Source organism: Octopus sinensis, unplaced genomic scaffold (genome assembly GCF_006345805.1).
Source record: "Octopus sinensis unplaced genomic scaffold, ASM634580v1 Contig16364, whole genome shotgun sequence".
NCBI lineage: Eukaryota > Metazoa > Mollusca > Cephalopoda > Octopoda > Octopodidae > Octopus > Octopus sinensis.
This window is the reverse complement of record NW_021834295.1, coordinates 37,501-52,830: the sequence shown is the minus strand read 5'-3', so window position 1 is coordinate 52,830 and position 15,330 is coordinate 37,501. Positions and strand designations below refer to the sequence as shown.

At 37.3% G+C, this 15,330-nt stretch overlaps 1 protein-coding gene across 18 annotated transcripts in view; it reads left to right on the top strand.

Annotated features, from left to right (window-relative positions):
- The first annotated feature begins 4,174 nt into the window (after positions 1–4,174).
- LOC115230773 (ankyrin repeat, PH and SEC7 domain containing protein secG-like) overlaps positions 4,175–15,330 on the top strand; it is a 29,045-nt gene continuing 17,889 nt past the window's right edge. For 16 of the 18 annotated variants that reach the window (XM_036499824.1, XM_036499823.1, XM_029800912.2 and 13 more), the window contains exons 1-5: positions 4,175–4,289; positions 8,109–8,260; positions 11,779–11,935; positions 12,700–13,568; positions 15,155–15,191. In XM_036499824.1, the coding sequence (XP_036355717.1) occupies positions 4,206–4,289; positions 8,109–8,260; positions 11,779–11,935; positions 12,700–13,568; positions 15,155–15,191 (1,299 nt within the window). In that variant the 5' untranslated portion in view covers positions 4,175–4,205. The remainder of the gene's footprint in view (positions 4,290–8,108; positions 8,261–11,778; positions 11,936–12,699; positions 13,569–15,154; positions 15,192–15,330) is intronic. The other 2 variants (XM_036499826.1, XM_036499825.1) reach the window with 2 other exon arrangements.

Below are 15,330 nucleotides of genomic sequence, written 5' to 3'. Positions count from 1 at the left end.
GGCTTTTGCATCGGCCTTAACCAAGAGCAGCACTTCCCTTTGCTCAACATGCAAAGAGAGGCTTTCAGCCGCGAGAAAGGCGATGCCACCTTTATCTTTTCTTCCTTTCTAGTCAGCACCATGACTACCTTACTCTTTCCCTCTCTACAGACAGACAAACTTTTTCTACGATGAACTACTAACTAGCGAGTCATCCTTGTTGTCACTATCACTAGAATTACTACTGTCTCTGTAACACCAGTGGGCAAACGAATAGATATATGTAAATAACTTTCTTCCTTCTTGGACTTAATCTTCGAAACGCATTAATACCAGCGATGTGTAACAACATCTGATGGTCTGGTCGGTCACGTGATCACGTGATATATATATATATATATATATATATATATTAAAACTGAAATGTATTTCGAGCCCGCTTGGATGCTTCAAGGCCACTAATCCTGTCCGATTGCTCCAAAATTTACAGGGAATGTAAAAGGAGGTGTTTGATGCCCGTGGCTACGTTAGAAATCCCTATCTTAAAAAGTGTCGTTGCTAGGCCAAAAACCCACTTTGACAAGTCCACTCCCATTGTTTAATGTATCTGTCTTCCTCACTCACGCTATTTCCTCCATTCCCTCTAAACTCCTTCACTTTCCCTTTATAAGTTCGTCAAACAGCGTTCTTTATCTCGCTGTCTGCATTCATAGAGAGAATTACCATCGCCACAAACAACACACAATCATGAGAACAAATATTATGAATCAGATATTTCTTGCGTTCATGTTATATATGTGTGTGTGTGGTCTATATATAAATATGTATATATAATGTATATATACAAAGCGTATATATCTGTATTTATGAATATTAAACTTTTTAATACTTTTTGATAGTTATATATATTTTAAACAAATTTAAATAAAAATTTAATATTTTTATTTTAAATTTAAATAATTTAAAATTTTTCAATTTATATTTTATATATTTTATATATTATATTTTTATTTTTATGTTTTTGTTTTTGGTTTTTCACTGTTTGATGATTTGTCTTTAGTGGTTTTATCTCTAATTTAATTTAACATATTATATATATATACTAGCAGTATCGCCGGCGTTGCTCAGGTTTGTAAGGAAATAACTATAAAGCATTTTTAGAGAGTTATCGCAACAAAATAGCAAAAAAATGGAAAAAAAAAAAAATGATGGTAAATTTTTTTTGAGAGTGAAAAAAAGTGTGGAGTTGCGTCCCCTAGACGGTCCGTGGTTTGGGTTTCTGATTCTCGACCCATGTCGAATTTATCGATTTTTTTCAGAACTGGGGGAACTTTTCAAAATTTTCGCTGCGTTAGTTTTGAATTATGACATTGGGTATGTGTGTGCAAGTTTCATTCAGAATCGGTTGAAAGCCGTGGTCAGAGTGAGGGTACGAGAAAACAGACACACAGAAACGCACAGACAAACTGCCGTTTATATAGAGAGAGATATAATTTGTATATATATTGCGTGCACACACACACACACACACACATATATATACATATATATATATATAATGTGTGCATTATGTGGTCGGTCAGTTCAGCTGAAAATATGCACACCTATGTTAAAAGTGCTGGCAAGTTTGCATGACAACTATTTTTTTCCTCAAATGAAAGGCGTCACCTCTAGGACAAAATTCCTCATCTTATAAAATGTGGCCCCAGTAGACCCGAATGAAATCGGGGTTATATTAACCAAAATGTGAAAAGGGATCTAAATGGGGCTGGAAGGGGATTAAAATTTAAAGGAGCGAGTGAGTGTTTAGGAATTCTCTGTTACATCAAGCTAAAACATTTGCGCCAGCCTTTTAATCATCAATGTGTTGCCGTCCATGATGAAGAAGTTTTGAATGCTTGCCATCGTGAGTCTACTGTCGTGAGAAAGAATCACTTCAAAACTTGGTGTTTACAAATTTTCTTTACATCAAGTTCAAAATTTACGCTAGCCGTTAAACTGTCAATACGGTGCTCTCCGTCGTTAAGAAATGCCAGTCATGGTGACTCTACTATCCTCACATTCTATCCCTTCAAACTTTGGTTTCCAATATTTTATTATTTTTATTCAGCTTGCAAGTTCGTCTGTCCCTTTTAAATGTTAGCGTTTTGCTGTCTGCCTTGAAGCAGACCTTTCCGTTGCCACTGCCTGATATTTATGATTGATCTTTCTAAATATTTTATTTCTCAACTTACTCAAGATCTTTTGTTGTTTATAAATGGGAGAGAGATAGATAAAGATAGAGAGTAAGAGAAAGTGAGGGAGAGTCCGAGAGAAAGGAAGAGTAAGAGAGTGGGAAAGTGAGAGAGAAAGGAGAGAGAATCATCATTATCATCATCGTTTAACGTCCGTTTTCCGTGCTAGCACGGGTTGGACAGTTTGACCGGGGCCTGGAAAGCCAGGAGGCTGCACCAGGCTCCAGTCTGATCTGGCAGTGTTTCTACAGGTGGATGACCTTCCTAACGCCAACCACTCTGTGAGTGTAGTGGGTGCTTTTTTCGTGCCGCCGGCACAGGTGCCAGCGGGGCTCGCAGCGGCAACAATCGGTTGGTGCTTTTTACGTGCCACCGGCACAGAAGCCAGTCAAAGCGGCACGGCAATCGGCAACGTTCGGATGGTGCTTTTTACGTGCTGAAAGGAAGCAACAGAAGGTAACAACCACACTCTTACCCACGCGAGAGCGGGTCACCTTCAGCTAGTATATATATATATATATATATATATATATATATATATATATGTATCAATGCGTGTGTGATAGGATGTGCTCCATGCATGACACTGTTCCATCCAAATTTTGACACTTGAGGTTAATCAGTTTAAATTCCTTCCATTTTGAATTCAAACCGGATCCTGTACAATCAGCGGAGGGCTGTAATAATATAAAAAGCACATCATTAACGAGAGAAATAAGCAGGGGCTTCAACCTGGCCCTCCTTCATTTCATGTTACCCCTGTTTCAGTATTTGGTAACACATCGTTGTGTCACACAATAGCTGCAATTGGTAGATGCACCTCATAAGGGCAGCATGCATAAGGAAATACATGCAGTAACCAAAACGAAATACTTGAGAGGTACACGGCTTGAAGGGAAGGGAGATCAGGAGAAGGTAGAGTGGGAACACAACCCCCAGAAACACAATTGTGGACTAGTGTTGATGAGAATGGGGGCTAAGAATTGACCAGAGTTTGGGGATATAGGCTGTGCTTACATGCCCCCTTAACCCTTTCGTTACTGTATTTATTTTGAGATGATCTGTGTTTCTTTCAATTATTTTAAATATAACAAAGAATTTAGTAAAATAACTTAGTTATTATTAAGCTAGTGTTAGGAACATAAATTGTGACTAAGGTTTGATGGAAGATTTTAATTCAAAACTTATGAAAACAAGACATTTATACTAAAGAGCCAGAGCCAGTTTCAGCTGGGTTGGTATCAAAAGGGTTAAGAATTGTTTCTCTATTATATATTTTAAAGCCTTTTGTTACCATATTCTGTAGAGATGCTCTGTGTTTCTTTCAATTAATTTTAAATATAACAAGAATTATTAAAATAATGTATTCATCATAAGCTAGTGTTAGGAACAAATTGTGACTAAGGTTTCGTGGAAGATTTTAATTCAAAACTAATGAAAACAAGACATTTTACCACAGAGCCAGAGCCGGCTTCAGCCGGGTTAGTATCAAAATGGTTAAGAGAGGGGAGATAGGCGGGTAAGTAGATAACATATCAGGTGACCAGTAAGAGATTCTGGGTGCAATAATCAAGCACCACTGGGGTTTGTGGTAGCACCATTGATAGATGCGTCCAACTACTTACAAACCTGCGGATATTCATTAACACATTAATATGCTTCTTCCCCAGCCACTCATGCGCAGAGAGTTGGTGGGTTGGTGGGGGCGGGGAATGAGTAGGAGGATTCCTTGAGCAAGAACCTTTATTTCACGTTGGTCCAGTTTACTCAGCGAAAATGAGTTGTGCCTGTATTTCAAAGGGTCAACCTTGTCACACTCTGTGTCATGCTGAATCTCCCTGAGAACTACATTAGGGGTACACGCGTCTGTGGTGTACTCAGCCATTTGCATGTTAATTTCACAAATTAGCTGTTCCGTCTTCTTTAAATTGCTCTTTACTTCATTTTATAAGTTTTTAAAAACCATCTTACTTTCCTTTTCATTCAAAAGACATGGATGTAAATAAGATTATAAGCAAGATTCTGACTGGGAACTTTGAAGATGTGAAACGATTTATCAAAGAAAATCCTGAAACAGTAAGTTTACTTTATATTGCTTCTTCAATGTTGAATGTTTGTTTATTATTTTATACACAATATTAAATGTTCCTAAATAACCAGATATATTTGTCCATAATATTTCATATCTTTCTTTACCTCTTTCCTCTAATCCTCATCATTGTCACTTTTTATAAATATTCAACCAGACAATGAGGTATGCCAGAATTGATGGAATGTCAGTGAGAGAGAAACCCATCCTCACACACTGCAATGGAATATTCTGGCAGGAAATATTCAGTCCAAGAGATGGGGGACAGATGGATCCTATAGATAAATGGTGACTTTGTCAAGAAATTCTCTTGCCATACACAGTTGAAGGTTTTACCGATGTCAAGGGCTACACTATTTCTTTTGCAGAAGTTGTCAAACATAACCAAAACACTGGGGAGTCACGTAGGAATCAGACCCCTGCTTGAACTGGCTTTATGGAACTGTACTGGTGCTCTTTGAATAGAAAAAGATACCCAAAGGGACAAAGATAATGGTTGTTTATGACTTTTTACTTCATAATTGAAATATTGGAAGTTAGAATGACTGGCTGGTAGTCAGCAGATAGGACACTATCAGCAAAAATTATAAAACAGGGCTTCTCTAATAGAGTAGTACTACCATTGGGTAGGGATTGTGGAAAATTTTATAAGGACCAGGGAGTCAAGGCGGCTGTGGTGGTACAAATATATGAAACTCAATGTGTAGTTGTGTTTGGATCAGAGAACCATCATGGTTAGGGAGTGGTGGGTGGAATGATTCTGTAAAATCTATAGAGATACTCTTGGTAAGAGACCAGAAAATGAGGCTTTTAATTTGGAAGGGAAAGATAGCTGACAAATGGTGTGAAATGCAGAAAAAAACATCCTTTATTTTCTTGATGACCATCATACATGTATTTCAATGGTGGGTGAATGTCTGCCAGTTAGTGAGGGTAGGTGTTTTCCTCAAGGTGGAGTCGATAGTGTTGTTTGTACAGCTGTAATACAGTTGTGTATGAACCACTCACACCTTTTTAAATATTGTATGGCTACAAACTAATGTAAGCCCTGATACTGCTGCCGCATTTAGGCTCAAAATTCTGATCACTACTTTCATAATATTTCTTATTTTCTCATTGTTCTTTTCATTTGTGTCTACCTTTCCATAGTTGCTCATATTTAGTTGTGATTGGTGTCGTTCCAAAGATGTCACAGATGTCTAATTACAAGTAATTACTTTGTAATAGATTCAGTGACTAACATAAATAGATTATCAATCTTTTCCTTGAGCTTATGCATGAACTAAACAATCTTTATTTACCTGTTTACCTGTTACACCTTGATTTACCTGTGCTCTACACCTTTCTTGTAGATTTGCTTTCATTCTTTTCCAAGTAGATCCCACATTGCTGTTTCACCAGACATATGACATCTGAAGATCCATGCTTCATTTCAAACATCCTGTTCTTCTCTCACCATTTCTTAAACCTCTTTCATCATTATAGCATGAAATGAAAGTGCTACTATGCCAGACATCAGTGATAACAAAGTGTAGAATTTCATGAGCTTTACCAGGGAATACTAAACTAAAATCCAGTCTGATATATTCAGAATCTACACAATTATTTCTGAGGTTTTGACCCTTTATAGCTCTTCCCCTTTTCAGTTACTTTATACACCATCTTATGGCCTAATCCCTACAGTTGCATTGTTTATATGGTTTCTCTTATTTACCTGTGTGTCTCCTATCAGATACCACGTTTGAAATCTTGTCAGTGTTCTCTTCAATTCATAATTGATATCATACATACCAGTAATAAACTGGGATATTTTCTCAACTGATTTTTTTCCCTCTTCAGCCGGACAAAAGTGAGGTTGTTACTAAGACAGACATCTTATGTTTCATAAGAAAGACTCTTCCATCTACCATGAAACGGTATATTTGTACTGATTTCCCTCGATATTGCTCTGTCCACTTCTATGAAAATACAGAAAGTACAAGTCATGTAAAGAAAGACACCAATGACCATCTAAAGTGCATGCCATCGTACATGGGATAGAACACTAAAAGACAGAAAAGGGAGCAGTAAAAGAACCATAAAAAGGAAAGGGTGCATAGGAACCAGTGTTTCTGAATTACAGAAAGTGTGGTGTTTTTGAAGGTTACAGTGTTCTGACTGCAAACAACCAATGTAGATAGTTTATTCCGTACCCTGACAATTCTGAGCATAAAATATTTGTTTCCGATACCATGGAAACTGGAATGGCTTTGTTTTTTTATTTTATAAGCATGTCTGAGAGTGGTAAAGATATTAAATTCCAGAAGTGGTCAAAGTTGTTGTTGAAAGATGAGGGATAATCTTGTGGGATCAAGTGAGTTGCTAGAAATGACAAAATTCTCTGTCGATGCATGGAGAAGCAATACATTTAAGAAATGATAAGTGATTGAGTGAGGCTAATTTTATGGTTGTACATCTATGGACAGCTTCCAGTAGATTGGCATTCTGGACAAAATGAGCATACCAGATTGGAGACACAACCTATACATGATGGCTGCCCCCTCGTTATCGAGTATGGCCATTGCACGAAACTTAACTGTTATTGATGCTGTGATCGAATGTGACTTTTTAGCCCAGCTAAAGATCTACAATGTCTTGTACAAAATTGGCAACTAAAACCTTTACCGGTAAAAAGCCGGCTGTATTTGTAACTGGGCTTCATGTACCTTTGCATGTCGTTTAAGTCCTCCTGCCGAATTACACTCTCTTCCACATGCCCGACAGATATGATTAGTATGGTGTGTTACACCACCACCAGTGGCCAGGTTGTCACTCATCTGTCTCGCTTTATGACTACGAAGATGACTCGTGAGTCATCCTATACATACATACATGCATACATATCAGTATATATATAACAAAGTATGGATATAGTAATCTAATTAGGTAACAATGTCTAAGTTAAATGTTTGTGAGAATTTGAAGTTGTAGCTTTACTGTACTTAGACCAGTGGTGGGACTTGAATGACTGGAACTATACATACATACATACATATATATGGTGGCTGCCCCCTCGTTATCGAGTATGGCCATTGTACGAAGCTTAATCAATGTTGTTATCGTGCAATGCCTGTGCAAGAAGATTTTATTTAAGTAAGGAAAGGCTGTGCACTGAGTCAATCCCACTCACTAAGCAACAGCAGCCATAATCCGAAAAGAAGAACAAGTCAACATCATCGGTAACCACTGAGCTGCAGGTTTTATGCCGGAGTTATCCCAGTTACCTGAGTTACCTTCGCCTAGAAGGATGCCCTAACAAAGGCTAGGAGTCCTTCACTCCCAATGGTTTAACCGCGCGATCGGGTATTCAGTCCGATTATTTCTATGTTCCCGTGCATGATACAACCTAAAGACATTTATTGGATGGCCGTTGACTCTCGAGAGTTCCTCCACCCGTACATACATACATACATAAATACATACATATGTGTGTGTGTATGTATGTGTGTATATGTATATGAAGGTGAATGGCTCAATGGTTAGGGCAACAGGTTCACAATCAGGAGATAGTGAGTTTGATTCCCAGTCTGGGCTGTGTGTTGTATTCTTCAGCAAGACATTTTATTTCATGTTGCACTGTGTGTGTGTGTGTGTGTGTGTGTGTATCTTCTTTCTTTGTCTTTCATATCCCTTTCTTTCACTCCAGCATCTTCTTCTTTACTTCTCTTTCTTCTCTCCTTTCTCTCTCTCTCTATTCTTCCCTCCTATCTCTCTATCTCTCTCTCTCCTTTGATATATTTTATATATCTTTTCTTTCTTCTCTTCAGGTCAACCAAATAAATTCAGACAGTAAAACTTTCTTAATGGCAGCTTGTGAACAGGGCAGCACAAGTCTAATAGCCTTCTTGATAGAATCTGGAGCCAATATGGACATGAGTGACGAAAAAGGTCGCACAGCTTTACATTATGCTGTGAAAAGGTAAGACTTGAATTAACTAAAATCTTGAGATCTGCTTTTGTTTTGAAATTTTTTGCAATTCCAGACTATTTGAATATCCAAAGATACCATAATAGTGGCAGTGTGACACGATAACAGCATGATAGTAGTAACCAAATAACATCTTTTTCTCATTTTCTCCATGAATCCCCTTCATTGGATCACAAAAATCTTTTTCGTTATTTGTTGTCAAAACAGATTATTTTTGTTTTGGAGATATTCTTTGAGAGCCAACAGTTCTTAAAATTGACCCAGTGTGATTCAGTGTCTTCTCTTCATATTGATTATGGAGAGATCGATCAATTTTTCTCCAAAGAAAATGTTATTTGAGATCTAAAGCAACAAGAAAGATTCTCTAGCTTGTTTTGGCAGTAAATAATCTGTAAATTTCTTACAGAAATTATTTCTCACCTCCATCTGCAACTCACTCAACACATTTTGAGATCTATTATATTTTGAATTGTGCTTCATAAGGTCATCTCTGGACAATAAAACATGTTTGAAGTTCTTGTTAGTTTCTATAGCTTCTGCAGTCACAAATTGTTCCAGAATTTTGCACAAACACACACACACACACATCATCGTCATCAATGTTCCTTTTCCATGCTGGCATGGGTAGGAGGGTTTGATAGGAACAGACAAGTCAGAAGACCACACCAAACACTACTGTCTGCTTAGGTTTGGTTTCTATGGCTGGACGACCTTCCTAACACCAACCACTTTGCAGAGTGTACTGGATGCCTTTTACATGCCATCCGAACCAGTGAGGTCACCAATTAATTGCGAGACAAAGACCTCTCGACTGGTTGAGGTGGTGGGGTGGGGGAGCTAATATTGCTGGAGAGAAAGGTGTCTTGCATTAGAAGCGGGACATGGCTCCTTCAGATGGAGAAGACAGAGGAGGGAAACACTAGGTTAAAATCTTGTGTTTGGCCCAAGCAAAGAAAAAAGGAAAAAATAGTGCAATAGGTGTGAAACAACATGTAGTAAACGAATACTCTTACTCTTTTACTTGTTTCAGTCATTTGACTGCGGCCATGCTGGAGCACCGCCTTTAATCGAGCAACTCGACCCCAGGACTTATTCTTTGTAAGCCCAGTACTTATTCTATCAGTCTCTTTTGCTGAACCGCTAAGTGACGGGGATATGAACACACCAGCATCGGTTGTCAAGCAATGCTAGGGGAACAAACACAGACACACAAACACACACGCACACATATATATATACATATATACGACGGGCTTCTTACAGTTTCCGTCTACCAAATCCACTCATAAGGATTTGGTTGGCCCGAGGCTATAGTATAGTGGGACTGAACCCGGAACCATGTGGTTGGTAAGCAAGCTACTTACCACACAGCCACTCCTGCGTCAATCGAAAAAAAAATATGGCGAACAGGAGGTGGGGAGACGACTCGGAAAATTAAAATCTCACCGCTTCCCCATTCGTCGGCGAATTTTTTGTTCTTTATTTTCGTTTTTTACACATTATTTTACACCCGGTACTCTACTTTTGTTCAATTTTTGTGACGGGGCGAGTGGGTGGGGTGCGGACTCGGATGATTCACACGATCCGGTAACCCCACTCGACAACCGGTCCCAAAAATGAAAACAAAAAGTGTAATAGGTGTAAAACAACATGTAGTAAACGATGTTAAAACGTTGAGTTTTCGGATCCTGTGAGATTGATCGTGTGAATTTTCCGAGTCGTCTCCACCACCCCTCATTCGCCAACGTATTTTTTTTACATATTCGTTTACTACATTTTATTTTATACCTATTGCACTATTTTTTTTTGCTCGGGTCAAACACTGGAGTTTAACTTATACACACACACACACATATATATATATATATACACACACACACATATATAATAAATATGGGTGTGTTTATATATTCATTTATGTGTGTTATATGACCGCCATACTTCCTTGTTGGTCACTGTTTCTTTTGGCGGTAAAAATACGTCTCGTTGCCCTTAACAACAAACTTTCCCTTGCATAGTCTGTTGCTATGACAACATTACATTTGCAGACGTAGTTTTCCCGCCAATTACGACGTGCTGTTGTTGTTGTTGTTTTTTTAGATTGATGAGAAATCTGCTATCAATTAGTTTGTCTATAATTTTCAGACATTCCATCTTTCGCAAAAGGATTACAATATATTTTCAATGTATACCAAATATGTAGATACTACAACGGTACTTAATCCTTGTTTGTATTGTACACTCGCTGGGATAAAAATATTTATACTTTATACCCTCACCTATTAATATGTGTATACACACACACGTACACATTTGTTTACTGTGTATTAACGATTATACGTATTTCAGTGGCTCATATTTCTCTGTCTGTCTTTCTCTCTATACATACATAAATATATATACATATACATACATACATACACATACATGCATATATATATATATATATATATATATATATATATATATATATATATATATATACATACACATATACACCTATATAATATTATTGACTTTGACATTTCAACTAGCGATATAATCCGGTGATATATATATGTATATGTGTGTATATATATATATATATATATATATATATATATATATATATATATCCCTATAGGATTGGTGTGTGTGTGTATATATATATAGGCATACTTACACAACTGGGACCCCCGACGAATTTGTTTCCTTATAACTTTTAGACAGATAACTTATAGAAGATTATAACTTATAACTTTTAGAAGATTCCAATTATATTGGAATTTGTTGTGAAAACAAATTTTCAAACGTTGAGAAGTTGACTTAAATCCTTATAGAAACTTTCAGAAAAATGGATATTTTGTTTGTGTGAAAATTTCTACAAATCCCTTTCAAATGGATTAGATTAGGATTATATCGGAATTTAACATGAAAAAACGTTAAATATTTGGTGGATACACACACATATATACTGACACACATCACGGTTATTTTTCCAAAGTTCATCTTTTCAGTTTCTGATGTGTATCAGTGTATATCTCTGCGAATCCACCAAGTTTTTTTAATTTTTCTTCATATTAAATTCCGATATAAGTGGAATCTTCACCATCTGAAACGGTTTTATTAAAAATTTCATTAGAAAATATTTATTTTTTTGGAAAGAAAGCAGACTTGGGCGAACTTTCCCAAATTTCTCTCTGCACCCACTAAAAATTTTTTCTCACAATAAATTCCAATATAATTGGAATCTTCGCCTTCTGAAGCATATTTTTGAAAGAAATTTCATTAAAAAATATCCATTTTTCCTAGAAGTTACAGGGAAACAAATTCGTCGGGGGAGCACACTTGTGTAGTTATGTCTATACAGGCATGCACGCACACAGACATATATATATATATATATATATATATACACGCGGCTGTAATATATATATAGGTTTTTATGCGTTTAATTGAACACGAGTGTATATTTAATGTAACTGTTAAGTGAATGTCTGTGATGTTTTATGTTTTTTTCTTCCTTTCAGCCGTAAAATTGATGCAGTGGCCTCCTTAGTTTCCAGGGGAGCAAATGTTAATAAGCAGGACTCAGACGGCAACACACCTCTACATCTGGCTGTGAGGAAGAACTATGAAGATGTAGTCAAAGTCCTGTTAAGTAGCAAAGGAAATAACATTTTACAGGTTAGCGAATACAATTATATTTGTGTATATAGATATGTATATATATGTATGTGTGTGTTATATGTATATGATGTATACATACAGTTTAGTGCCCCAAATTTCGTTTCCTAAAAAAGACCCACCCTTTCTTTAAATTTTTTTCCCCGACACAAATCCCGCTTTTCGGTTAAGGGAAATACGAATCTGCAAAAAAATTGGTAAAAATTGGCAAAAATCGGCATTTTAAAATTACCCCCACCCCCATTTCCTTCATTCTTTACTTTTTTCACAATTTTTTTTTAAGAATATGCGGAAAAATACGGAGATGATGATTCGGACAAAAATTTCAAAACATTTCTGTAGTTGGGGTTAGGGTTAGTGTTGGGGGAAAAAAGTCAAAGTTGAAGAATTTTGGAGGGGGTGGAAATTCCACTGCCGATTTTTTGGCAATTTTCCCGAACCTCCGTGTCCGAAATCGGGGTTTTTTGGCAAAAAAATTTTTTAAATAAACAAATTGGTGGGGGGACTCTTTCGAAAGTTGCTCATTTCCTTGCGTGAGAGTGTATATATATATGTGTGTGAGTGTTTATATGTATATATATATATATGTGTGTGTCTGTGGGTACAGGTAAGATATGAACCTCATTTATTTACTCCTCTCCAAATTCATTCCACCTGTTTATTAATCTGATTCTTTCTCTTTTTTTGAAATTTTTCATTTTTGCGCTGCCCCCCCCCATCCACTTGACGCCATCTTTAATGTCTTTATTGTTTATCTTTTTTAGGTCACTCAGCGAAATATTAAAGGTTGGACACCTCTACATCTTGCCTCTAATTATGGACACACAGACACAGCTAAACTTCTCCTACAACAAGATGGCACTGATGTGAGGGTGGTGGACAACGATGGTTGGACACCTCTACATCTTGCCTCTATCAATGGACACACAGACACAGCTAAACTTCTCCTACAACAAGATGGCACTGATGTGAGGGTGGTGGACAACGATGGTTGGACACCTCTACATCATGCCTCGTATAATGGACACACAGACACAGCTAAACTCCTCCTACAACAAGATGGCGCTGATGTGAGGGTGGTGATCAACGATGGTTGGACACCTCTCCATCTTGCCTCGTATAATGGACACACAGACACAGCTAAACTCCTCCTACAACAGAATGGCACTGATGTGAGGGTGGTGACCAACGATGGTCGGACACCTCTACATCTTGCCTGTCAGAATGGACACACAGACACAGCTAAACTTCTCCTACAACAAGATGGCGCTGATGTGAGGGTGGTGATCAACAGTGGTCATACACCTCTCCATCTTGCCTCGTATTATGGACACACAGACACAGCTAAACTTCTCCTACAACAAGATGGCGCTGATGTGAGGGTGGTGATCAACAGTGGTCATACACCTCTCCATCTTGCCTCGTATAATGGACACACAGACACAGCTAAACTTCTCCTACAACAGAATGGCACTGATGTGAGGGTGGTGATCAACAGTGGTCATACACCTCTCCATCTTGCCTGTCAGAATGGACACACAGACACAGCTAAACTCCTCCTACAACAAAATGGCATCGATGCCAATAAAGCGGACAATGATGGTGACACTCCTCTCCATCTGGCAGTTCAAAAGTAAGTCCCCAATGGATTTGGATTATCCAAATCTGTTTCTTTAATGTTTTCATTAACGTTTGTTTTCTTGTTTTGAGTCATTCATGTCATAATCCCACCATGGGACGTCGTGCTTCAACTCTCTCTCTCACACTCTAATGACACTGTAACCTACTTCATTAATTAATCATCATAATTATTATTGTTGCTGTTGTTACCTGACTAGATTCTTTACTTCATCTCATCCTTCGTTACCTCAACGTTACAAGTTCAAATCTTTCCTTTTCTTCTTTTCATTCCATATAAAACACCTCACCCCCTCTCTCTTGTAATTTTCCTCTTTCCTCTGACCCTGGGCTAAATACAGAATCATTCCCTTAAAGTGTTTAGTTTGATCTGTTTATGTTCCAAGTTCAAATCCTGCCAGAGTATTTATTAACAACCTGGAGTGAAAATCTGTACCAGTAATATCCAGGGGTTCATTTAATAAATTGTCCTCCCTCTTTTCTCTTGTTTTTGTGTCTGATTGCTGTTGGGCAAAATACCTTGTGGTATTTATTTACCACACTTTATGTTCAGAGTTCAAATCCCGCTGAGGTCACCTTGTCTTTCCATCTTTGCTAGGCTAATAAAGTACAATACCAGTCATGTACTGGGGTCCTTATAATCCACATTAATGCCTCTCCCCATCCTAAATTTCATGGCTATATAACAGTTGTTCATCATACCATATATAGATTGCCGTGTTTATTCAGGTGTGTATATATATCGTTGGTCTATAATGTAGAGAGTATATCGAATATATGAGGGGGTACCCAAAAGTGGCCGGAAACGTTTCTGTAGGGCAAGGCCATTGAAGTTCAGGCTTCTGCTGCTAGAAGCCACTTGATGCGATATTAAAGGGTAAAATCAGAAATGATTTTTACCAAGTGGTCAGCGCGGAAATATAACCTCATAAGTAAATTTTTATAAACATTTTATAATTATATACATAATTATAACAAGGGCTTGGCTTGCTCCTCACCACGCACTGAAAAATAGACATCGAAAGACACTATTACCACCATTAATTCTCCGAGAAAAACACAGTACATGTGTTATAATTATGTATATAATTATAAAATGTTTATATATATATATATATATATATATGTGTGTGTGTGTGTATATGTAGGATCCAAGGATTGAGATGTAGGAAGGTGAGCTTCAAACAATCCATAGAAAATGTAAGAAACAACTTTCAGGAACAAAAGGGGTTTATTGGGGTGCAAGGTTGTTGGTTTTTCCCTTACCGCATCTTCTGTGTTTGAACATGTGCCTCCTATTGACAGTGTAAACTTCATTTAATCAAGACACCCTTGGTCTGAAGAGTGGCCTGTGGTATACACCTCGTTTGGATATTTACCAGTTCTGATGTTCCACCTGCTTTGAAACATACGTAGCCCAGATTTTATCTTAACTCATATATATATATACACACATGTATAATGTGTATTTGTGTGTATGTAATTATTGATGTAATTAGGTTATAATGACCTAATTACATTTGTTTTCATTGGTTAATCTAATAATAATTGTTTTTCCTCTCCTCTTTGTATAACTTTCAGGCAACACTATGGTGTGGTATCTTTGATGCTGGCCCAGGTTAGTTAACAAATACATATTATATCCTCTCTCTAGTATTCAATATTTATATCATCAAAATACCAGTGAAATTCTGGGGGTAGATTTAATCAACTGCACTGCAGCAACCTTTTAATGGCAGGTCTCGGGTCTGTGAAGA